The sequence below is a fragment of the Vanessa tameamea genome, chromosome 6, assembly GCF_037043105.1.
Source record: "Vanessa tameamea isolate UH-Manoa-2023 chromosome 6, ilVanTame1 primary haplotype, whole genome shotgun sequence".
Taxonomy (NCBI): domain Eukaryota; kingdom Metazoa; phylum Arthropoda; class Insecta; order Lepidoptera; family Nymphalidae; genus Vanessa; species Vanessa tameamea.
The window spans coordinates 10,486,743-10,511,806 of record NC_087314.1 but is presented as its reverse complement, the minus strand read 5'-3'; the positions used below and the strand labels follow the sequence as shown (position 1 = coordinate 10,511,806).

At 33.8% G+C, this 25,064-nt stretch overlaps 1 protein-coding gene across 3 annotated transcripts; it reads left to right on the top strand.

Annotated features, from left to right (window-relative positions):
• Window positions 1-126: 126 nt before the first annotated feature.
• On the top strand, window positions 127-24,486 carry LOC113396423 (folliculin-interacting protein 2). 3 transcript variants are annotated; one of them, XM_026634350.2, is made up of 13 exons: window positions 127-371; window positions 1,569-1,758; window positions 4,553-4,665; window positions 5,327-5,493; window positions 8,463-8,570; window positions 9,280-9,425; window positions 13,107-13,228; window positions 13,702-13,842; window positions 16,186-16,335; window positions 19,275-20,782; window positions 21,840-21,966; window positions 22,246-22,357; window positions 23,018-24,486. In XM_026634350.2, exons 1-13 carry the CDS (start codon window positions 295-297, stop codon window positions 23,222-23,224), a joined length of 3,168 nt encoding a protein of 1,055 aa, XP_026490135.2. In that variant the 5' UTR covers window positions 127-294; the 3' UTR covers window positions 23,225-24,486. The 3 variants fall into 3 exon arrangements, with proteins under 3 accessions (XP_026490135.2, XP_064071116.1, XP_026490136.2); XM_026634351.2 differs by lacking the exon at window positions 127-371 and adding an exon at window positions 648-896; XM_064215046.1 differs by lacking the exon at window positions 22,246-22,357 and having other exon boundaries at window positions 128-371.
• Window positions 24,487-25,064: the final 578 nt, after the last annotated feature.

The following is a 25,064-nucleotide window of genomic DNA, read 5'->3' as shown; positions in this document are numbered from 1 at the left end:
ATATATATGAATATTAAATATATTATATTAGTATTTTTTGAGATAATATTATAATATAGATAATGCAATATATTACAAATCCCGACCTTGACCTTTGTTTAAAAGTAAGAACTTGTTGTCTCTGGTAAATCATATGACTTTCGCACGTGATAAGTCAGATTATTTACATTCAAAGTGTTTCCGAAATGCAATTAAAAATTATATATTTTCGATAACCTCGTTGTAATCGGATATACATGATGATGTTGACTGACTCCGAATCCGAGGATAAAGTGAAATGTTGTGTGTGACACAATGGCATTGATAGATAACATATTTTCTAATAAGAGAAAACTCGATTATGATTATTGGGATTCACGAAATAGGGGCAGGTACGTCATTATGTATGCATATTATTTATTGTTTTCTATTTTCGTATAAGGGAAACGCTGAGGAATTGACGCAAGATGCTTTCAGTGGTCTCTTGTGGAATCATTGAGTTGCGAAGTTGAGATTGGTGACGCACAAGACTGGCAAGTGGCAGTGCGGTGAGTATCACCGTCACCGACTAGCTCAAAGCGGGGGAAGTCGCGGAGCATGTGATAAGCGCGGAGGCCGCGGGGTGGCGTGGGCGACGGCCTGATCACGTCACTTAGGAAGAGGGGCGGCTCTGCTCAATCAATGTTTACTTACTATTTACACGCGAGCTAGTACACTCGCACATTCCAAGACACTCGGCCGTCGGTCTATTGTCTTTCGGCCGTCAAAGTGCATTTAGAGTGAAATCTTGTTACTGCATTTCTCAGACCGTATGTGCATGTGGAATAAATTTTCTCCTTTTGAGTTGTAATTATTTGCATTCATAGTGAAACAGCTGTGGGATTATTTAAGTGACTATGAAATAAAATGAAATTTAGGTAAAAGTGTACTTCTTGATTTTTATTTTCCAAGCATAATTTCAAGTCTAGACCATTCTATGACAATTTTTATGATGCTCAAAGCCACTTTGAATCAGTCTCATCTTGATTGTGCTGTTGCTAATAAGGAAACAAGTGGGTCATTTGATAAATTAATAACAGTTTGTGCTAAATAAAGATAGCATCTATTTTTATTGTTCTTAAAATATAAACATATTAGATAATATAATAAAATAATATATGGATATAATGTGGTAATCACCAAGTATCTATTTGAGGGTTCTAATTTAGTGAAAATGTATGATCTTTTATTCTTAATTATAATTAGAATTTCAATGGTAGATATTAAAAGTTATTATAGTAATTACATATCTAAATAAAGCATGTGTCTGCAACAATGCAAACAGAAAGCTTATGAGATTGACACTGTATGAATTCTATTTATGTTTTTATGTGTAAAAAATTAAGAAATGTAATACAACTTGATACTTGTATTGAGATCATTTGTTTTATACAATTTAACACTTCACATCTTACAGCTTAAATACTTTTAGATGTAGGTTTTATCAATAAGAATATTTTTTTAAATTTAAATGAAATTTGTAATAAATAATATAATTTTATTGTAAGTCCCTTTCACAAATTATGAAACATGTAAAAATTTATTGTCAGGTCTTGTGAAATAACTTCGCAGCAAGTGCGGTTGCTTCTATACAAAGAGTGTGATCGCAGAGGCAGGAAGGTTTTGTTTGATTCGTCGACTATAGAAAGACTACCCGCTCACAAAAATGATAAACCAGATTATAGAAACACAGATAATATTCCTTGCATTATGGAAGTTTCAAATGGATACAGATATGTGGTAAGTTAGATTCAATTAATTGGTTCTAAAAAAATTTATTTGCGGTTCAATTTATTTTTAAATATTTCTTTGATTGCTTTGAGGTATCCTTTATACATCCTATTTTCGTAACTTGAAAACAAGACTATATACATAAAAAAGATTATGTAGTATAACCATGGTTCATATAGAAACAAATTCATAAACTTTATTATTATTGCTATTTTATTACCATGGTAATAATTTCTTTGATAACAACTTAAAAGTATTTAATGCAGAATTATAATATTATACAAGTGTCTCTTCTAATATATTGTAATTGTTATATATACTTAACACATGTAGGACATCTCAATTTTTCCTTACAGCTGTACATAAAATAAAAAAAATATATGAATTGTAAATAAAAATAAATTGCATTATAAATTGAAACTGTGATCTTCGGTTAAGGTACAGTTATCTCTTAGTACTGAGTTAATAAAATATGTGAATGAATCTATCTATATTTTTGTCTATGATTTTGTTATAAAACACAGAAAAATAACTTACATAAATAGAAATTTAACATATCTAGCACATATTATTTATATCAATGGCGAGATCCTTGAAAATCATTCCAGGTATAAAAAATATCTGCAATAATCATTAAAAATGTTTTTTAATATAAACTTTCTCAACGTAATAGTTTGCAAATTTGAATTTGCTCGGAAACTATTAGGATTTATATTATATTTATATTAGACTTAACATATTTGATAAACGAAACATTTAAAACGCGATTTGTTACAGTTAAGTTAATATCATAATAGTTTGTACAAAATCGCGTTATGTATACAAGAAGTATCTTATCAAGGCGTAACTGTAACAATTTATAAATAAACATAATAATTGAGACATAGCGTCACGAGACTTTCAATTCACAGTTTATTCGCATTGCGATTCTATATTTAGACCACTTATGTGTTAGCCTTTTTGATTCTAATCGAGCTTGTAAGTGGATCTAACGAACTATATCGTGGGACTGTAATTTTAGCACCATGCTAATTGTACACCATGTAACATCACATGTTTTGTTTTAGATGTCAATTTAATAATGTGACACCATTTTTTTTTTTATTTGATGGGTATTTTCTGTGTTTTGTCAATGATCGTCGAAAGAAAATTCTATTTTTGGAGTTAGATACGTGATATCTTGTATGGTGTTTGAAAAATAATTCAATAAACAATAATAGTATTGTTTATTGAATTATTTTTCAAACATTTTTTTTGTATATATTTGATTGAATAATGAATTAGTTTTATAATTAACTGAAACCATAGTAATTTAGGTAGCCGTCTAGAGGTTTGATGTGTATATTAGCATTTCGTTTATCAATTTGCTTGCTGTTAAAACAAAGAAATAGTTTAATCGGTCTACGAAATTTGTTATACAGTAATGGAAACCAACTTATCAATCAGTGAACAAAATAATTTCAAGTGATAAGATTGCTGTTAGGTCAGAATTTTATAATTTGTAAGACAGGACATTTCTTTTAAAAACAAACTCCTCGGCACGTTTTCTAACCGCAGAAATAATTTATTATTCTGTTTTTGCACGTTATTTATGAGAAATAGTTAAAAAGAACATCGGAATAAATTATTGTCACCTTATTAAATACGTTGAAATAAACCGGCTTATAAATGATTGCATTATGGTTCTCACGTGATAAGAATTTGCGAGACGGAAATTTAAATTGTGAACTTTAGGTCGTAGAGTAAATCTAAATATGAGATGGAAGGTTTTTAGTTTTAGGAGTATTTTATTAAAACTAGTTGTCACCTGCGGCTTTCCTTACGTTTTTGGGATTGGTCGTCAGGTGTAAGGCATAAAGCAGTAGTCTATGTTCTTCCTTGGGGTTCAATCTAGTTTCATGACAAATGTCATCAAATTCGGCTTGGCCGTGAAAGAGCAATAGACAGACAGGCAAACCAAGTTACTTTCCCAATCTTAATATTAGTATAGATGGTGAATTTTGTCTTTTGTAGAAATTCTACTAATGCTATCTGTGCATCTATTGCATAGTACTTCGAACTACTTTCGAACGATACAAGTAACTTTGATTCCTATGATAAAATGTTCGATGATTTCATTATTCATGTAATTATTTATAGATGTTCTATCTATTATGTTTTCTCGTACGGCTTTAAATGTCACTTCCTGCATTGACAATACGCGTATTTGGTTTTAATAAGGCTTCACTCTCTAGAAGAATATTCTTTGACCTGTTACCGGCTTAGCGACCTCTTTATATGACTCAAGTAAAAGTTTCCGTGACATTGCCTTTTATTAGCATTTCCTTATCGCATATTTAACTAAATCCATCTAGTAAGTATATACACTAGTACGGCCTCCTTGTTTTAGTGTATATTATATAAAGCTGCAAATTTCGAAAACACGGTTCAAACGCCAGGTCGGGGCAATAATATATTATAGAGTTTATCTGTTCAGATATTCATAGTAGCAGCACGAGGCTTAGAAGTTTGTACTGTTAGTACGTCTGCGTCTCGGAGAGTACGTAAATTCGATTCTGTGTTGTATTACAGTTTTTTCGGATTATGAGTTGGAGGGAATATTGAGTGGATCTGTGTTTACTGTGCAGAAATAGACCGCCATTACATAAATAGATCAGCATGTATATTACGACGATGATATATTTTGTTAATATAAGAAATGATTCGTCATAAGTATTATATGATTAACATTCCAAGCTATTAAGTGAATCTGCAAAGTATACCAGTTTATTTATTTTTATATTGTGTGTTTTCCTTTGTCTAGTATAAAGGCCAAGCGACGGATGCTGGCGTCCTCGGTGAGATGATATTCGGTGCGGTTGCAATGAACTGCAAGAGCGTTTCATTGAAGATTCACATCATGAACGATCCGAGAAGGTAATTCATCAGCCATTTTATTGAAAATATCGATCAAATCTAAATGTAAAATTTTATTGAAGACTAGCGAAGAATTTTCTTTTATATAAATATAATTTATCTATACCCTATAGTACTCAAGAATAATTTAGCTTTCTACTAGTTAATTATTTTTTTTACTTGTTCCGTATATTATCCTCTACATACAAACAAACAAATGATACCGTTTTATAAGTATAAATATGTATAGAGCTTAAACATTTCCTCGTTGAATTTGAAATGGAAAGAATGAGACAGAAGGTGTTAGATAAAGATTAATTATTTTTAATTAGTTGTCGCCCGCGGTGTCGCTCGCGTTTTAGACGGTAGTCAGGTGTTAAGCATAAAATAGTAGCCTATGTCCTTTTTTGGGGTGCAAGCTTGCTTTGTGCAAGTTTGTTTGGCCGTGAAAGAGCAACAGACAGACAGACATACATAGTTACTTACGTATTTATAATATTAGTATAGATTGGAGATGAATAATTGCGCTGCTTGTCCGCTGTTTTTTTATAAGACATTAAATTAGATCACCCCCTTCAAATGCAAAGAACCAAAAACTAAATGTATATTTTGAATTTGACTTCGACATTATTTAGTATAAATTTTGCAGTAGCAGTTTTATAATTTAATACTTTTTATATAGGTTAATGTGCACGAAGATATTCAACGTGCCACCGTCACGGATAAGTCGTACAAAGACTGAGGCGAAGAGTAGTGGCCACTTGACCACTCACTCGATGCCGCTTAACGTGCCATTGCTGAAAGAGGAAGGAGTATCGCTAAGTTTTTCTATGGATAGAGGAGACTCTGGTAAGTAGATACACTCTACTGGCAAAATAACTACATTTTATTTCTAATTTAAAGCGTAAATGACAAAGGTCCACATTTTGAAGGCCCAATAATACATTTATTCTTAGTTGGATGTCAGTGTGTTTGTGCTTCTACTAATTGGTCCATACTTTAGAATTCCAAGACAGAGTTATATACGACTAGTCCTTCTGACCGATCTTAGCTACAACGTCAAATCTCAAGACTAGTTTATTACTCTACAGACGTTATAGCGCACAGGCGTGTGCTCAAACACAATTGCACTTTCTATTCTGTCATTCTAATAGTCCGAGTTCAGATGTATGAAAAGTCTCTACGTGCTTTAGATCGATATCAAATCAGAAAACTGTAAAAGTGAAACTAGGTTGTACATTTGAATGTATATTTTCTGTTGCATAATAAGAGAACTTAGTAATATTTTCAATAGTTTTCTAGTATTTATAACTTTTTTAACAAATAACGTATGTTTTTTGTTAATAGTAATCATTATTTTTACGAAAACGAAAGGCTTTAAACGGATATTAGCGCTTACTTAACTTTTAATAGATGTCGGTCAGTTAAAACGTGTCAGTCGTTACCATATACGTTTTGAAGATTTATTCTTCAAAGTTTATTTTAAGTGCTTCGACGTTTCGTCACGATTTCTTTTTCGTGCAAAACACGTGCATAAATTACGTATAAATAAATATTTGTTTCCAATGTTGGTTAACAGTTTTTTTTTATATTTATACTATAGTGACTGCCTTGTTGGTCTGGTGACTAGTTGTAAAGCCACAGATCCCGAAGTTGGGCTCAAATTCCGGTCGGGCCGATAAAAAGTTATTGGCGTTTTGTGTGGCAAAATTCTGTGGCAAAGTCTCTTGATACCTATATACGTAAAGCCGTTAATCCAGAGCCTGAACTCATTTCGGTTGCGTCGGATCTGCCGTCCCATTGGATTATCAGAGCGAGGCTATAGAGAGTGCACCTGTGTTTGGTCTCACATTTGTGCATATGTTCCGCGAAGTTGAAATCATCTTTATAGAATTAATGAATTTTATGAATGAATTATATGTTATCTTAGCTTTTTATTTTATAAATAAGCGTAGCGTAAGTTGAAGTACAGTTTTATTCTCGTTTTAGGTCTCTCGTGTACATTTATGCGTTTATTTCAATGAATGTGCTACGATTAATTCAGACCTTGACTGCATCGACCTATGGAAACCTTTAATAACTCACGTGATCGATACGAGAGTTTATTCAACTTGTTCATTAAATCCTTGATAGTCATACGAAAAAACGTAAATGTTTGGACGCGTATCCCTATAAATATACTAAAATAATCATATCGCTATAATTATAGTTCCCGTCTGGGTGGGTAGGTACAACTTAATAATTTGTTCTACCGCTAAACATAACTGTATTTTGTGTTCTAATTTTGAATATCGCCATAGAGATTGGCTGGATGCAAAGTTTAGTTTTCACGTGGAGACCACTCACTATCCCGGCTATCCACTCTACCTGATAGCCGGCCCATTTGCCAATGCAAATAGGTCATATATGTTTTATTTCATCAAGCGTCAATCACGTGAATGCTACTCAACGTATCGGTATGAAACTATGACCAATATAAGGCGGTATTGTCCGTATATAGTGATAGGCTATTATTTTAGCTATTTTATTATTTTAAATGGTTTTTTTTTTAAATTTATTAGAATGAAGTATAAGTTGGGCAAGGTAATTCCACGCGGTGCATTGCCTCTTTCAATTGTTTTATAAACAAGTCACGTGTCGCTTATGTGTATGGTAGGTTACATAGTAAGAAACATCGGAAGTGCGTATGACAGTTTCATTGCAATCGGATGAATGGTGGAATGCATGTTAGACAAACAAAGAAACATTGATTTTATATACATAAGCAAGCAATGTTATCTTAATCAATAACAACTTCGAATAACAAGTTTTGATAAAGTATTGGAAAAATAAGATTATATTGCAAAATAGATAATTTACAGATACGGAGATATTGTTAATCCGATGTTGTTTTGTTTTTGGTTTTGATTTTAAACGATCATATAACATTATTATTATTTTACATATTGTTTGTTATGTTAGATATTTATACAATTAAGCTTAGCGAACTCGGTCACCAAAACAAAGTAAATTAATTGAGAGGTCAAAGACCTTTCCTTGACTTTTCAATTAAATTAATTTGTTTTTATTAGATCGTCATTAACAAAAAAACTGGCAGACGTTCAAATTTTGAGCTTCAAATTTGAATGGGTGTATGTGATTGGGTTAGGTTAGTTACCTCAATAATTTTAATAAATAAGAATGAAACGTACATCGCAAAACAATTAAAACTAGAATTCAGCGTTCGTCTTACTAATATTACTATAAATATAACCGAAATCTTATTGGCTAATTAAGATAAGGCGGTTTTTCTGTCAAGAAAATCTTCCTTTTTGAAAATGTTCTGCGTCGATCAATGTCTTGTTGGATATGCATGCAACTGTTTGCACAAACTTCGTGTACAATAAAATCTCCTGTTCATTTTACTTAACTACACTACGAGATTAAGTCATTTGGACAAAATTCGTTCGGAAGGATTATTATTGTTATTTTGGTGGTGGGGCGTTGCGCAACGTGTCTGGGTTGATACCACTCATCAGTGTAACTACAGGCACAAGGGACGTAAGATCTTAGTTCCCAAGATTGGTGCCGCACAGCACCATTGTGCATCGGCCTATTTGTCCGACAGCCTACCTATATCATAAAAACAAAATGTTACTGAAATACGTGTGGAATCCGGACAAATATCACCGAGAAACCGTGATGCGTGTATATATCAAGTATGAATCCGGTTTGCTGTGGAGCAGCATTTAGAAATTGGAGTGTGCTACAAAAAATATTTTCCTTTAACAAGGTAAGCTATCTTTGTCCGGTAGCTATTAAATGATATATTGTTTTAGGTTTTTACGGGGAACAATCACCATATAGCAGCGTGGGTTCAACCTATGATTACTTCTCCATGTTCGATACATGGGATGTGAACGCCACGGACGAATACTGCTTCTACAGTAAGTATTGTTATATTAATATAGCTACACCTTTCAATGACTTTAAATGTAATAATATCTATTGATAATGATAATTCTAGGCCTATTCCGTCCGTTTGTTCGGTGCAAGGCTGAGATATGAGTCTTCAGAATAGAAATAGTGAGCCTTATGAACTGTTTACATAATACGCGTAACTATATCAGCTATTACGAAAAACTTGGGTTGGGATCCTTTTCACGAGAATTAATATTGCAAACAGGTTGATTCAAACATCTCATGCGCTATTTTGTAATAAGATCAAGTTCACTCGATTAAGTCTTTTTTATAATAAATTTTGATTTTGAATCGCTTCACAATCTCTACTTCAACTCGATTAGAGTTTATACGATAAGAGAATATCGATGACTACTGTTTAGATATAATACACTTTAACAATGCGGGATATGCAAATGCTTTTATTTATCTATAGGAAATAACAATTTGTAAAAGAAAACAAAAACCAAAACTGGTAATTGGCGTGGGTTCCTTCACAATTTTATATACGTTTACAAACACGGGACGTAACATCTCAGTTCCCAATGTTGGACATTGGCGGCAAATGGGATGGTCAATACTTCATACAGAGCCGAGGTGACCAATTCGCCGTGGCTACTTATTTTAATTTTATATAAAGGTTAAATTCCATCGTCTAAGATATATATTATATTAATAGGCGTATTTGTGTATCAGCTCCGTGTGGTCGCAAGTTGAGCTGCTCGAGCAACGGTAGCTGGCAGAGGAGAACTTTCCAGAGCATGGCGACAAAGTTCGACCTCGGGCATGCCAACTATTTGAATGTACCAACATCGAGCACCGTCTCCAGCGTAGATTCGCAGGTATGTAACTACATCGATATTATATAGAGACGATTAAATGTTTTTTGTTCGTATTGTAGTAATCTTAAAACGAATGGATCTATTACGTGACCGATGACCGAATGTTGTAAGTGACTGGTGAGCGGTTTTAATATTTGTTGAAATGGTACTGTTATAAATCATAATTAATTTAAGTTACATTATTTTTTATTGCACTAACTGCAGTTGATTGGCAGATTTTTCATGTTAGTTTAATAAACAGGTGTACCGAGTGGGCGATAATTGCCGTATCTGAAATTAATAATGCGTGTTATATACATGCCTAATTATACAATTAACGACCGATCCTTCTTCGCACGGGTGCAGTTCATATACAATTATACCCTTGAGCGATCAGCAATAATATGACTTTCTACCACGGATTTTTTTTAGAGTTGAATCATTCTTTGGATCTGTAGATTACGCCCTACAAATCCACAAATTTTACCTCTTAACAATATTAGTATAGATTATTAGGTTAAATAAAAACTAAAATTATTATCTGTATTTCTTTCATTTATTTAAATGTGTCTGATTTTGGTCATCTTTGCTTCAGTGGGTGACACCTATCGATATTTCTTAAAAGTACATATATACTTAATTTTATATATAATAATATGCTAAATACAGATAATCATTTAAACACGTGCGAACGTTTGTTCGCACGGGAAATATTAGTAAGATATAGCTTAGGGTAATATATATAACTATTTACTTAATATCTAAACACATAACACCAAAGTGTGTATAATAGGTTATTATTTTTTTATCAAATGCACGATATCAGGTTTATTTGTAAGTTTATCGGTATCAATCCGCGTGACGGATCACATGAGTGTCCGGCCGCGGCGTTGCGGTCATGTGATCTGATATCGGGCAAATAGAGAGAGATCATTACAATAATTATGTCATTAAACTGTTGTCTATGATATTCTGAGGAATATTTTGTTGTTGTATGTAATTTTAATGTTGCTTTATAACTACCTCGACGGTTTATTAGTTTTTTATTGGAGATCTTGAGTTCCTTATCTTGGGTTCGAATTCCAAGTCGATTCAATGAAAGCTATTCTAATCGAAGGAGGTATGAATATAAACAAAGCTTAGATTTACGTATTTACAGTACAGCTATATTGTACGCTACTAAAAGTTCTTGATAAAAATGCCTTTATTTGTAATAAAACAGTGGAATACACTTAACTACTTATATCCACTTTTAGCAGCTTCGTCTAGTTTCAAAACGCCATTTTTTTCGAAAATCCATAACGGATATCAAAGATTATTCAAGCTCGACCAATGATATCGCTTTAAATCGATTTAAAATATATTCGGCTTTTGTGTTTGGAATAGACTTTAGAGTTAGGATGTTAGCAGTATTACACTTCGGAGTCTCAGAAAGTACATAAGCCATTCCGATCTCGCTTTAGTCGTGTTGAAGGTGGACAATAAAGGAATAGAACACATATTATATTTTGTACGCAGTTCGCTTCGTTAGAAAAGGACAATGTGTCTGAAATCCGTCAGAAGGACGTTATTATCAACATTGTTTTCTAAACAATCGCCGTATCAGTGTTATAAGTTTGTTAAAACTTTGTTAGTTAATCTATTTGTCTGTGGTATCGTAACTTTCCGCCAAAAGGATCGTTTGTAATGATTTTGAATTCTAGTCCAATTTTAAGGAAGCCATTCAGAAAGAGTTGTCTGTGTTTCGGTTTCGAAAACCAGTTTAGGGTAAACTTTTTAGTCGTTTTTTTTCTTAAATAATTTTTTTTTGGTTATTGTATTTTTATATAAAAAAACTAATGTGGTTATTTTTCATATGGACTTAAATAACCGTTCATGTACCGATTTGACAAAATGGAAATATATTAATTAGATTTTAGGTTAGATAATCACATTTAAAAAAATAGGTTGATTTTACGTATAGATCGAAAGGGAATATGAACTATATTAGACACTTAACAATAATACATTCGAATTATAGGTTTCATTTAACTCTCTAAAGACCACAGTCGGTTACTAACAGTAATACAACGGGCATTGCAAGTGTTACATGTCGCAATGAGAACATGTATGTAACGCTCACACACACACATACACATACTAAATATATATTATTCTACATTTGAATTTATAGTTATAAGATCTTACGTGTATTTTATATAATCACGCAAAGCTATGCCCTAAATATAGGGCATTACGTTAACAGTAGGAAAAGGTGGATAATATTATTGAAATTAAACTCCTTTGATGAGATTTAAAATTCGAGGACTTTTGTTTTTTTAGCATGGCTAGACTGGCAAACTAACCACCTGATGGTAAGTGGTCACCTCCGTCCATAGATATTAGCAGTATAAGAAATATTAACAATGTATTACATCACAAATAAGCCACTATTCTTGGGAACACAAATATACTCAGTATTGCTGTTTCGCGGTAGAATGTGATTAGTAGATGTTATCTACCCGCAACAGAATTGCACAATTGCCTACCACTAAGTGTTACGTTACCACTTAGTGGTAGGCAATTGTGCATATAACGGAGGTATATGTAACGTTTCAAAATTAAACGCTTTAACGCATCGATTTGCTTCTGTCTTATGTCTTTGCGTTCTTTTAATTGAAGAAAAATACAGTATTTTCCCAATAATTGTACACATTGCGTATGACCCAGTATCAGTTATAAAAATTTCGTCGTGTCTGTTGGCTCGAAACATCATGTAACATTACGTTAACCGATTATACAATATATGTCGCTTGTTACGAAGAATATGTACATTTTTTCCGTAGCATGTTCTAGAAAAGTATCGTAATCGATTCCTTCCTTGTACTTCATAGACAATTTGGAATGTCTCCTTGGATTGATTGCAATTGGAATGTAGCAAAATTGCCCTTGACTTCGACTTCAAGCATTTGACTTTTGATAAAACGTCATTAGAGAATGTTTTGTCGTCCTGTAAGATCTCGCCACTTGCAGTTTGATTTTCGTAGTGAAAAGCTTATTACAGAGGATAGTCTTGGTATTTAGTGCATGTTGTACCAAAATCATGTGATGTTATAAACGTATGTCTACGTCATATCGGTTTACTTTAATCTTTCGTCATGAATGGCCTCGTTTCATTTATTTGCAGACGTATTAAATGCCCTCGTCTATTATAATAATGGAATTATCATGTATCATTAAAGTAAGCTTAAGCTCCTATAAGAACGGAAATATTGTAATTTATTTGATTAAACTTTGTGCATCTGGTAGTGCAGAATAGAGCCAGGTTTTATGGTATCCTTACCCATTAAAATGTTTGTAATGGCCGAATTCTAGACCTCTAAATCTTTTTGACATGACGCATCTGTAGCCCAAATGGGAAGGGCAGATTCGACTGAATCCTTCCTTCCTAAGACCTCCTTAATTAGAATGGAGCAATGCCATCTGTTAAGATACGGGTTGCTGTAGGTGCCGTAAAAATTGACTTGTGGACTACCCAAACCATGGACTATTTAAGCGCCTCAACTAACTTACCGTAGTATAAAAACTAACTCAAGTATTTTGGAAGGAGAGGAGAGTTGACGTTGTTTGTCGGCGAAATATTTTCCGTCTTCACTTAGACAGGATAATTTAAACGTACTAATTAATCAGCCAGATGAATATAAAATGATAATTCTTATTTAGATATACAGCTGCAGTTCAACCAGCGGTACAACAGACAGTTTAGCGAGCTCAACGTCTGTTGTTACGAGACGAGGAAAACTTGGACTGGCATTGCTTATCACGGTTGCCGATTCTACTGATATGTAAGATTAATATTTATTATTATATAATAATAAACATATTTATTATTATTTAAATTGCTATTCATTTGTTTGTTAACATATGAATTTGTATTTTATAATATCTTTGCACATAATTTAGTGTTTAATCTGTTAAAAAAATACAGTCATTGTGTTTTCTTATTCTAGATAATTCGCTTTTCTGTAACGCTAACAATGATATCATGTACGAAGTTTATTAGTACTAAAGTATCTCCAAATAGACTAAAAATATTTAATGTCTAGACGCCTACTTATTCTTACATCATACATTCATTGATGCAGCTTCAATATTTAACATAGATGAGGGTCGCCGTTTTCCATAACCCAGTTTTCTGTTATTTATTATTTGGATAAAGTTTAACGTGATAAACTCGTTCATGTAACAACGGATATATTTAGATAGATATTTGTCCAAGGAATATGACTCAACAATTTCTTGTTTTAAATTCTAATAGGGACCTCATTCGCCGTTGCATGGAACATTCTCCGCAACTCCAGGCCCTGGTGTGTCGGTTGCGTCTCGCGACATTGGCCGCGGGAACAGGAAATGCCTTCGTGTCAACCCTTTATAAAGCTGCCGGAGATGCGGCGAGGTGGTAAGTTTGTTTTTGTATATTTACTGGTTTAAATTTCAATGAATATTTTTATAAATGTGAAAGTGTTTTTTGATGATATGTTTTCACGCCTTAACTGTTAAACAGATCGTCACGAAATTTGGCACGGAGATTGTTTCATATACGCTGTACAAATTCTTCGAGCGGGAGTATAGATTTAAATTTGAATTGCAATCGCATAAGAATGAATAGAGAATTCAAAATACGCAATAAAACCAACTGTATACAACTGATATATTTGCGTTAGGGATTTTTATGTTTTTTATTTTTATTTTTTTAATAATATCTGTATAGATTGGGTTCGTGTCATTCACGTGTTATATTTTGTGCTATTTCGTCTTATACATTATTAATATAATATTATTATATTATATTTAGATTAAGCAACGCAACTCTCGGCTTTAGTGACGTATGCTAGTCAAAAGCAAAATAAAAAATTAAATGAAAATCTACCACCGTTTCGGAAAGTAGATTCTAACGAGAAGAACCGGCAAGAAACTCTTTTCCACCATTTTAGTCCAACTTACTTAAGTTAAATGATAATACAGAAAAATGATATTTATTAACACGAAACGTAATCAATACGTTGTATATTCTGTATTTCGATTCATACAGTGTGTCAGACAGAGTATACAAACAGGGACTAGTAATAACAGGTAGTTTTTAATTTATCAATCAAAAACTAAGTGTTCCATATTGAATACAGGGTTTTGATTTGGTTTGGAACAACTTAACAACAGCAAGTCAACATGGGTGACAGCGTCTTTATCGTCTCAGTGGGTTGTTTTTGCGATAGAAATGGATATGTTTGGAGATGACATTCCACCTAGTGACCCAATTACGTATACATGTCCTATTATTAAAAAAAAAAACAAAAAAAAAGAATAAAATATGCTACAACTGTTTAATTCAACTACCGCAATAATTCTATTTAAAGAGTCATGTTATTTAATCGCTATCCATCTCGTGCTCGATTAAGATGTCTCATCTATTTAACAAATGACCGATGTGTTTAAATTGTTGACGGAGTTGATTGTTGTCTTGACTTCTATAAGTTATGGTGAACTGGACGTGAGCCAAAATCGGCGGATGTTAGTTGACTGAAAATTTTCTTGTTATTTTTTATACCTTTAAGCATACGTAACCAATTTTTTAAAGTATATGTTGTTACGGTAGAACGAATAGGTTTTTTTATTGGGTATCGCGAAATGGTAGATGTCAAATTTTGGTTACGAAATTTTACGAATAATCGATTTTTTAATTCAATATAACGGATTATTCCTCGCTTGTAAGAAATTAAAACTTTGCACGGATTTGGTCGTCTGGATAGTCTATATATAATAAGTAGGATATCATTGTAGTAAATAAAATGTCATTCATTTATATTATAACAATAAAAATTAGTCCCATGTTAACACTCTTTACAATTTAAAGCATTATTTTTCTAAACATTATAATCTATCGAAGAGACTTACAGTTAAATTATAAAAACTAACCCTATCTAACCAAATATTTATAAACGATATTTTATACGTTTTCTTTTATCTCCGTTCAAAATCATTCGACAGTTTACAATCTCACGAGATAATCAGGCCCGGACTGTAAGTTTAGGGGGCCCTGACCTAACACTATTTAGGGGCCCATCTAAGACATATATAGACTTGAATTAAATTAATTTTTTGGTTTGATTTATTGCAGGCCTCGCAAGACTGCAAACCATACGATCTGTTTAATTTAATAAAGTTATGGATTCTTTCGCATTATCGTCTATTTTTGACTTTGACTTGACTTAGCCGGGGGCCCCTTGAATCCACGGGGCCCTGGGCTCAAGCCCAAAAAGCCTATGTCGGTCGATCCAGCTCTGATTATAATCTAACTTCATTTATTACATTCATTAATTGCACGGTGATATACAAATAATATGTCTAGATAAAAATGGGACATTATTATTTTATATAAGAAAGCTCATACCTATACAGAGATGTCTGTACTATAAATCGCTTGTGTAGTTTTAGAAAAAAAAACTTTTTTCGAAACCAGACGGGTAGGTATCACCAACTTATCCGTTATTCTACCGCCAAAAAAATACTACATAATATCGTTTAAGTTTGAAGGGTGAGTGAGTCAATACCAGGTACAAGGGACATAAAAATCTTAGTTCCCAAGTTTGTTGGCGCATTGGTGATGTAAGAAATGATTGATATTTTTACAGCGCTAATGTCTATAGTCGCGTCACTTATTATCATGGTGCCCATTCACCAGACCGCCTATCCAGATCTAGTACTAAAAAAATTAGGATATGACAAAATTAGTTGCTATTTACAGGTTATCCGACCTGATGTGCGGCCCGCGGTTACAACCCGTGTGGTTGGATCTAGTCACGAGCGAGCCGCGGTCGGCGAACAAACTTGCGGACACGTTTCTTTCAGATCTGTGCTCCGTTCTCGCTGTTGGTGACACGAAGAATACTAATTTGTAAGTATTGGTTTAGACATATATATGTTTTTGGGCACAATATAGTGCACAAGTATGTGCGCAAACACAGGTACATTCTCTATTTCGTCACGCTCATAATCCGATGGGACGGCAAATCCGACGCTACCGGAAAGGGTTCAGATGCAGGAACAGCAGTTTTCCGAGGCACGGGAGTGTACATACTCCTAGCTTCGAGATTTCGGAGTGTTTCTGAAAAATTTTGACAGATAAACCCAATAACTTTTTATGGGCCCGACCTGGACTAGAACCCAGAACCCCGGGATGTATGGCCCTATATCAACTAGATCAACGAGGCAGTCAATATATATAAATATATCATGACTATGATTAGTAATAGTTCTAATAACGTTTCAAAACGCATCGAATGTTGATCTGTATCTTTCATTCTTTAAGATTATGTAAACAAAATACTGGGCATTGACTTCGGTGAAACATCGTACGATTTCCAATAATAACATTTCTAAGTTATTTTTAGTTATTCCAAATAACTAGAAATTTCCACTATTTCAGACGTAGATTGGTCGATGTCGGCAGGTGATAAAAATATTTCGTTCATTTTGTAACAGTAATATTATTATTAACAAGTCGTCCAACGTGGTTCCACCGGCGCCAAAAGTTATTGCTCCGTCCGCATAGCGTGATGTTATATATAGTCTAATAAATGGCAAATTTCTATCAATTGGACTGAAACTTTACATATGTGTAATAGGGTAGACTAATGTAGAGTAGGTATTTATTAACTGAGACACTATGACTAATTTAGATATATATACATACTAGCTGTTACCCGCGGTTTCGCTCGCGTAGAATATGAATATATTTACAAATTAACTTAATTAAGTTAATGTCCTCTAAAAGTAAAAGACCTCTTTGTATACCACATTGGTGTGTATAACAGCCCTTAGGGTAGAATATTCAGAAACGCTTAAATGCGTTTATATAACCTATATAATTTTATCTAACGAAGAAGAGATATATCATAAACAATAATTATCATATACTAGTTGTCGCCCGCGGCTTCGCTCGCGTTTAAGGGGTTGGTTGTCATGTTTTAGGGAAAAAAGTAGCCTATGTCCTTCTTTATAGTTCAAGTTTGCTTCATACCAAATTTCTTCAAATTCGGTTCATTAGTTTGGCAGTGAAAGAGCGACAGACAGACAGACAGAGTTACTTTTACATTTATAATATTCATATAGATTCTATGATAGAGTTTTTAATGTCGACGATGTTTTCGGATTTTAGTTTACAGTTGGGGATTAATCAATACGCCAATCAGCTTTAATAATGTTCCGACATAAGAAGTTAAACTATGTCATTGGTAATCGATATGGCAAAAAATTGTGTCCGAACGTTGAGTTTTTCTTTCGTGAAATGACAACTTTGATCTGTGTTAGAATGTTTATTTGCAACGAATACGTGTTCTCACGCGTCGAAAAAAGAAGTGGACAACAATTCGTCAATAAGTAAACGCACACTAGTACAGTATTATGACGTTTGGCGAATATCGTAGCTGTTACACACACTAAGATAACTTTACCGTTGGTTGACGTTTGTACTGCGACACTCCCTAGATATATAAAGAAAAAAAAATCATGTACTTGAAGTAGTTCTCAATATATGTTTAACAATATTATTATATTGTTGTATACTTATGAATTTACCGTCGTATAGCTGTTAATAAATCTCTTAAAGGAAGATTTAAACTTGTTTATTATTGATTAGCGTGTCCTGATTGAGAATATTTTTATTTATCAATTCAATTTAATTTATTCATTCGAAGATTTTTCAGTTTACCGGCAACTGATAATTGCCGATAAAAATATTTTAAATTATGTGCATTGTTGATGGCGTATGCATTTTGTGAACCTAAAATTAAAACTCCAGGTTCCGTGATAATTTTTATATTTTTTTTTAAGTTTTCGTTATAATAAATACTAATACTAGGTAATAATTTAAATCAAACCGTTATTTATTTTAAAAAAGTTATAGCATAGTTTAATTCTTTCTCCAAATTATAAAACGAATCAAATTTAAAATTTGGTTCTTAATAGTTTCATTGTATTTTTATATGATTCCTGGCAACATTTAGTAGATCAGTAAGGTTAATTGATTTCATCAAACCCTTTAACAATCGTTTAATAAACAATTATTAATTTAATATAAGAGAGATACTTCACATTTTGTTGGACCGTTTCCAACATCACCGGCACGTAACGAGCAGTTCAAATAAAAAGAAAAAAATCTGCTTTTGGACCTTTCGCCCGATAATTACCGACACGTGTGAATGAAGTCACTGTCAAGTGCAACTTTTTTATTTTTAGCGTTCAATGTGTGTGTGTGTGTCGTTCTATTTTTATATGTCATGTTTACGTGTTTTTCACGTGATCGCTTTCGCGATTGACGGATACAGACTGTAAATTAGTTGTATAACTTACACGTGGGCGTATAGTAACGATTTGTTAATGTCTTACTTTTGAGCATAGACATTTCAAATGTAGGAGAAATATTTAGGATCCGTTTCATCGATGTAATTTTTAAATCGTTCTTTTATCAACGACGGTTAGATTAATATTATAATGCTGATGATATGTTGATATGCTTTAATTTGATTTGATTAGGTTTATTTTTGGGCGGTATAAAAAAATAAATGTATTATTTACCGAAATTCTATTTATTACTGAAATGATGGAAATGAATGAACAATGAATGAATGATTGAACTTAAACATTGTACAATCATTGGTCGTCAATTGCGTAATCGACTTCCATTGACCGTTCAGATTAAAGTCAAATTAGTTTATTTATTGGAAAATAAAAAACAAGGGATTAATCAGTACACTTATGGAAATTACTAAAACGAATTTTGCTATAATAATGAGTACTTTATGCACATAGTAATCAGTTATTCTATTGTTTCAGTTTTATCAGCACACTTCTAACCTACGTTCTCACGCATCATCTCGGTTGGGTGTCCACGGTCAGCCCCTACGATCCCATCGATCCACATAAGTGTACCTCGGAACAACTGGACACCCGACGCCCGTATAATGCGCTGTGGGCACAACTAACCGACCTCTGCGGCAGTATCGGCTACCCGCCGCGTTCCGCTAGAACGATCATCACAGGCTCCAAAAACGTTCACTTCGTCAAAAAACTACTAGCAGTGCTAACGTACTTCGTACGTTGCGGTGACGTCAGAAAGAACGACTTCATGTATCAAGACTGTTTGCTCAATGAACCCAAAATTGTGAATGTGAAAAATCAAAGTTCAGGTGTAAGCAGGACCACGAAAAGCGTAGAAGTGAAAGGGTGTGGTGTCAACGATCGTTTGAAAGTGTCCTCGTTGAGTGGGAACAGTGGTGTCAGTGTCAGTACGTTAATAGCTAGCGATGTTAGTCTAAAAAAATCGACTACGATGGTCGATTTGAATCAAAAGCTCTCTAGTTCATACTTCGCGATGGATAGCAGTAGTAGTGGGGATAGTCAGAGTAAACCGTTGAGAAGGCAGCCGACGATGATGACTTCGTTGAAGACCTCGTCTGACGCGAGCCCGAACTTATCGGCTTCGGAGGAATGTGACGCGAAGAAAGTCTTGTTCGTGCTCGGTGATGACGATAAGCTGATAGGACTGAAGAACAAATCGAATGGTAAAAAGAGCGTTAAGAAATCAGCCAAGTCCTTCGAGCAAGACAACACAAAACATCCAGAAAAGACTGAGAACTGTACCAATGATTGTGATAAGGACAAGTCATCGCGGAGCTCCGAGAGCCCGTCCAAATGCTGCGGGCAGACACTTCAACATTCCAAGCCAATAAAACATTCCGGTTTTAAGTTCGAGTTCGATAAGTATCCTCAGATAGTCACTAATTATATGAAGAGCAAGAATTTAGAGATATTAGATAGACACTACATCGGTAAACCGGGTAACCTGAAGCTGGACAACTTCCAGTTCGACCCCACGTTCGTACCTCCGATACAGGAGGAGAGATGCGAGACGTGTTACAAGTGCCAGTTGATGGAGTCCACGTTGCAGACGCCCACCAACGCGTCCGAAATGGAGTACATGAACGATATCCCGCGCCAGTCCGAGCCGCAGTTCGCTAAGGAGACGCTAGTCGACGAGACGACCACCCACCGGGAGATGTCCCCGAAAACTTTTGCTCGGAAAGTGAAAGAAAACACGATGATCGTGAACGTTGACAGCAAACCCGATGAACGTTCTGACTCCGGTGAATTCGGTGCACAGGATAAGAGAGACGGAAATAAGCCTGTTGATAGAAATAAACGGTTGGAAGTGAAGCAAGTGATAGAGTTTCCTTTGTCACAAGTGAGTTCGAGCAAGCTTCAGACGCAAGCGTGGTCCGGCTATGAAGCCTCGCTGCTTGGCGGTCTAACCAACTACTACGTACCTGATTTAGTTTTACAAGGTAAGTTAAGGTATATTTTTAATAGTTGGACCGTGTTGTGCAGAAATGTTTCAAACCCACAGCATATTAATACAATTAATTAAGATTTAAAAGAAAAATAAATTGTTATAATTTTTTTTTTTTAACAAAGCTTTTAAGTCACTTGTAACACAAACAATGATTAATGTTATATGTATGTATGTATGTATGTGTTGTGCATAATCTAATTAACAGATTTTAATGGATTCCGGATATTAAAAATTTATAAACCAGACTATCTAGGAAAAAAGTTATCGCGAAAAAAAATCAACAGGAACACAATCAAGGCCTAAGTTTTGTGTGCTTTTCCGCAATATTGTTTATATTTAAAAGTACTTTTGAGTTGAAAATATTGACTTTGTCAATGACATTTTTATGTTCCTACAAGTACTAAACAAGCAAAATTTAATCTAGCTTAAACAAAATAAAGTGGTATCAGTCATATGGTTGACGAGCCTCTATCAAATGATAACATTATGGTTATCATGTGACGTGTTTAATTAAATAAATGGAAGTCGGTTCCTTATATATAAACAGAGCAATACGTAGAGTTGTTTAAATAAATAATTTATTTATTTAGAAATATGTATTTAAGCGTCATTATTTCATTAATTAAAATTAAACTCCTTAATAAGAGTCTAAAATATATTTTATTGTGATGTATGAAATAAGATCATCAAATTGAATGTGACTTTTAATCGCAATCATATTTTTAATTTTACGTTTCGTCTGAGGTGCATTTGACGTGGTCACGATGTGACTGTGCGAAATGTAAAACCTTTTTATTGTTTGAAAACCCGGGAAGCATTATAAACTATATATTTTTTACAAGAAACAATATTTTTTATTTTAAATATAATACAAAAACATGGTACTAAAGTAACTTTTAACTTCATTTACCAAAAGTACCACTATGGCGCTTAGGCTACCTTGCTACTGACGATATATTAGACTGTTTCGGAATACGTATATATATTCTATATATGGCCACTGATTGTCTTGTTGCTAAGTTTCAATTTTTTCTTTTAATTTTTTATAGGAACCGTTGCAAACTCTAACACCTGGGAGGCGGATCTGCGACGGGACCTAGACCTCACATCGTACCTGAACAAAACACTTGATCCGCCGGTGCAGTCCATCGCTATCGTTGGAGACACTAACTCGTGGTATGTATGTTCTTAAATACTATTTAAGCCTTGTTTCGGACCGGACACCCATCACCGGCCAAGGGTCGAATATTTGACTAAGAAAGCGATTAGAAATGTATTCTATACCGTTCTCCTCGCAGTTTCTGACAGTTCATTGAAATATTAGAATTTCATTCGAGATGTGTGGGTTTCCTTAACTTTTTCTCTTCACCGCGAAGAGCCAATATTTCGATAAATTGAAGAACCGGCAAGAAACTCAATAGTTACCCTTTGGTGATATTTGTTTGTGGCGCGTAGGGAGGTGCGGCTGGTGGGGCGCGAGTGCGGCTGCGGCGGGCTGTCCCCGCTCGTGGGCGGCGCGCTGGACGCGCTGCCCGCCATGCGCCGCGCGCGCGTGCCGCCGCAACAGGCACGTTACCCATTGGCTGTGGAGCTGCCATACTTAGTATTTGTACTGGCCATTGCCTGGCTTCTTTATGTGATAGGTAGGCGGCCGGGCTAATGGGCCACTGACGTGTACCGTGTATGTCATCACCGCCCATTGATATTGGCGCTGCTAGAAATATTAACCATTCCTTACGTCACCGATGTGCCTTCAACCTTGGAAACTAAGATGTTATATCTCTTGTGGCTGTAGGTACACTGGCTCACTCATTTTTCAAACAATAACACCACGATACTAAGTATTGCTGTTTGGCGGCAGAATACCTGATGAGTGGGTGGTATCGAACAGACGGTCTTGTACGAAGCCCTACCACCATTGTCCTAGCAATCAAATAGTATAACATGTTATCGAAACAACTAGATCAGTACGATTACCAAGACGATAAATCTGGACCAAATTAAGGACTTTTTCCAAAAAGTTTCATTATTGTAGTGCGAAATAATATTGGTTTTACTTGAATACTACTTTTGCCCATTTATTTTGGTAGGTTCTTTTTTGTAAGGAGATTTATCTCACGAATAATTATCGTATACGATGGCTAGAACTATCGCAGATCTTACGTGCTTGGTAACGAATTATAAAATCTGTTTAAATTAATCAATTCCAAATTATTATTTTTTACAGTGTCTCCTATACCTCGAGAGTAAACTCCGTGAATTCTGCGTGCTATCAAAAACGTTGGCGGATATGTTGATGTCGACAGACTTCTGCGATATCGCGACTCTAACGAAATCGCTTAACATCGACGTTAACGACGTTCCGCTGTTGCTAGCCGTCGCGACCACACACACTCCACAAGTAGCGAAGAGATACGGAATCAGCTATAGGTAGTAAGGACTCAAAGGGTTGGTGCGAGATTATACCTGAGATCAAATTATGCTTAGTATATCGGATATCTTATATAAGAGATTAATTAAAGACAAGTCATTTTTTGTTCTATATTTTAATGTACAGCATTGCTGCATTACTCTATTAGTAGTAGTAGTAGTTATTTATTAGTAGTATTATAGATCAGATAATCTGTGAAAGGAAGTCTATGTGATTTTCATTATTCTTTTTTTAAATTATTTTTGCAAAGATTCAATTGTTGTCCCTCAAAGAGGTTGTTGTCCCTTAAATGTCTGTACCAAAAGGGGATTCAAAGTATAAAAATTCATATAAAATATATTATGGCCTTGAAAATGAAGAGATTATCTTATATTCGTTCTTATTACTCAATGTCGAATCGAGTTATGACTACTGTTAATTAATTTACTTATAATGTATGCCTCAATTATATGTTCAATAATAAGGAATGTTACATATCGTAATTAAGTAATTATTTAAATAATTTTTAATAAGCACATTCACAGATTAAAAATAAGGCGTACACGTTTAAAAAATGTTGCCTGTATAAATGCTTTATATTATATTTACACAAAATATTAAGCATATATTTATTCGTTATTTTCGTTAAATATATTTTTTTAAAAGGTAAATATTCTTGCGAATATTTAATTAAAAATGTTTTACTATATAATGTAAATTTCTAAAGGTCATCTGTGATTGGTTAAAATAAATTGCAAAGTGTTGCTATTTTTTATTCTCAATATATATATATTATGAACGTTAAGTTATTATGGATTCTAAGTCAAATGCAGATTATTTATTAATTTGTATCGTACCAGGTCTTGTACCTAACAGTATTTAAAGATTAAATAAAACAAAACTCTTTAGAAATAAACATATCTGTTAATATTCGTTAAATAAATATTTATACATTACACTTTGTTGTTTTTCATCTCTAAAATATTGTAAATATTCAAGTTAAAGGTTTATGAAACCTAAGATTTATTTATTAAAAAAGCAAGTAAATATACATACTTTTAATTTTAATAAGTATTAAGATTACAAGTGAAAATGTAATAACTTTTAATTTTAATTTGTTCTTTAAAAAATATTTTGCATATTATTGTATAGACATAAAATACTCTAAAACAAAAGTACCTTAACAAAACATAACGATACGTTCAGTGCTATTTCAATTGTGATTTAGTTAAAAATATTTTTATACTTAGTCAATGATTAAAATTATTTCTTTTTCATATTGAAAACTGTTTTATTATTTATCGATAATCATGATTCCTAGAAGTACTTTATTAAATGATTATAGGATGGCCGAGATGCGCAATCGAACACATTAATCTTAATCAAGATCCGAAAATAAAAAGACTCAAATTCGGCGTGCACTATTGCGATTTTAAGTGTTAATGTTTATGATTGAGCAAAGCTGTAGGTGGCGAATGAAATTATGCTATCCTTGTAGGTAATGGAATAATGGAGAGGCCGAGACGTACTCTTCCCGCCTACCCGCTTCTATCTTTTTTACGATAGCGCAACTTTTGTAAATAGAAAAGATTTTGTTTAATTTTAGTAGCGAGGTATACTTCACTTCATTGAAATATTAACTATTCCTTATATCGCCAACGCACAACCAAACTAAGGAACTAAGATGTTGTGTCTCTTGTGTTTGTAGACACTACCTTTAAGTACACAACAATAATAAGTATTATTGTTCCGTCGTTGATTATTTCGTGTGGGTGGTACCTGCCTAAACGTGCTTGTACAAAGCCCTACGACCAAGGGATTTTTCGTTTTTTCCCTGGGAACAATGTATTTAAATATTTTTATC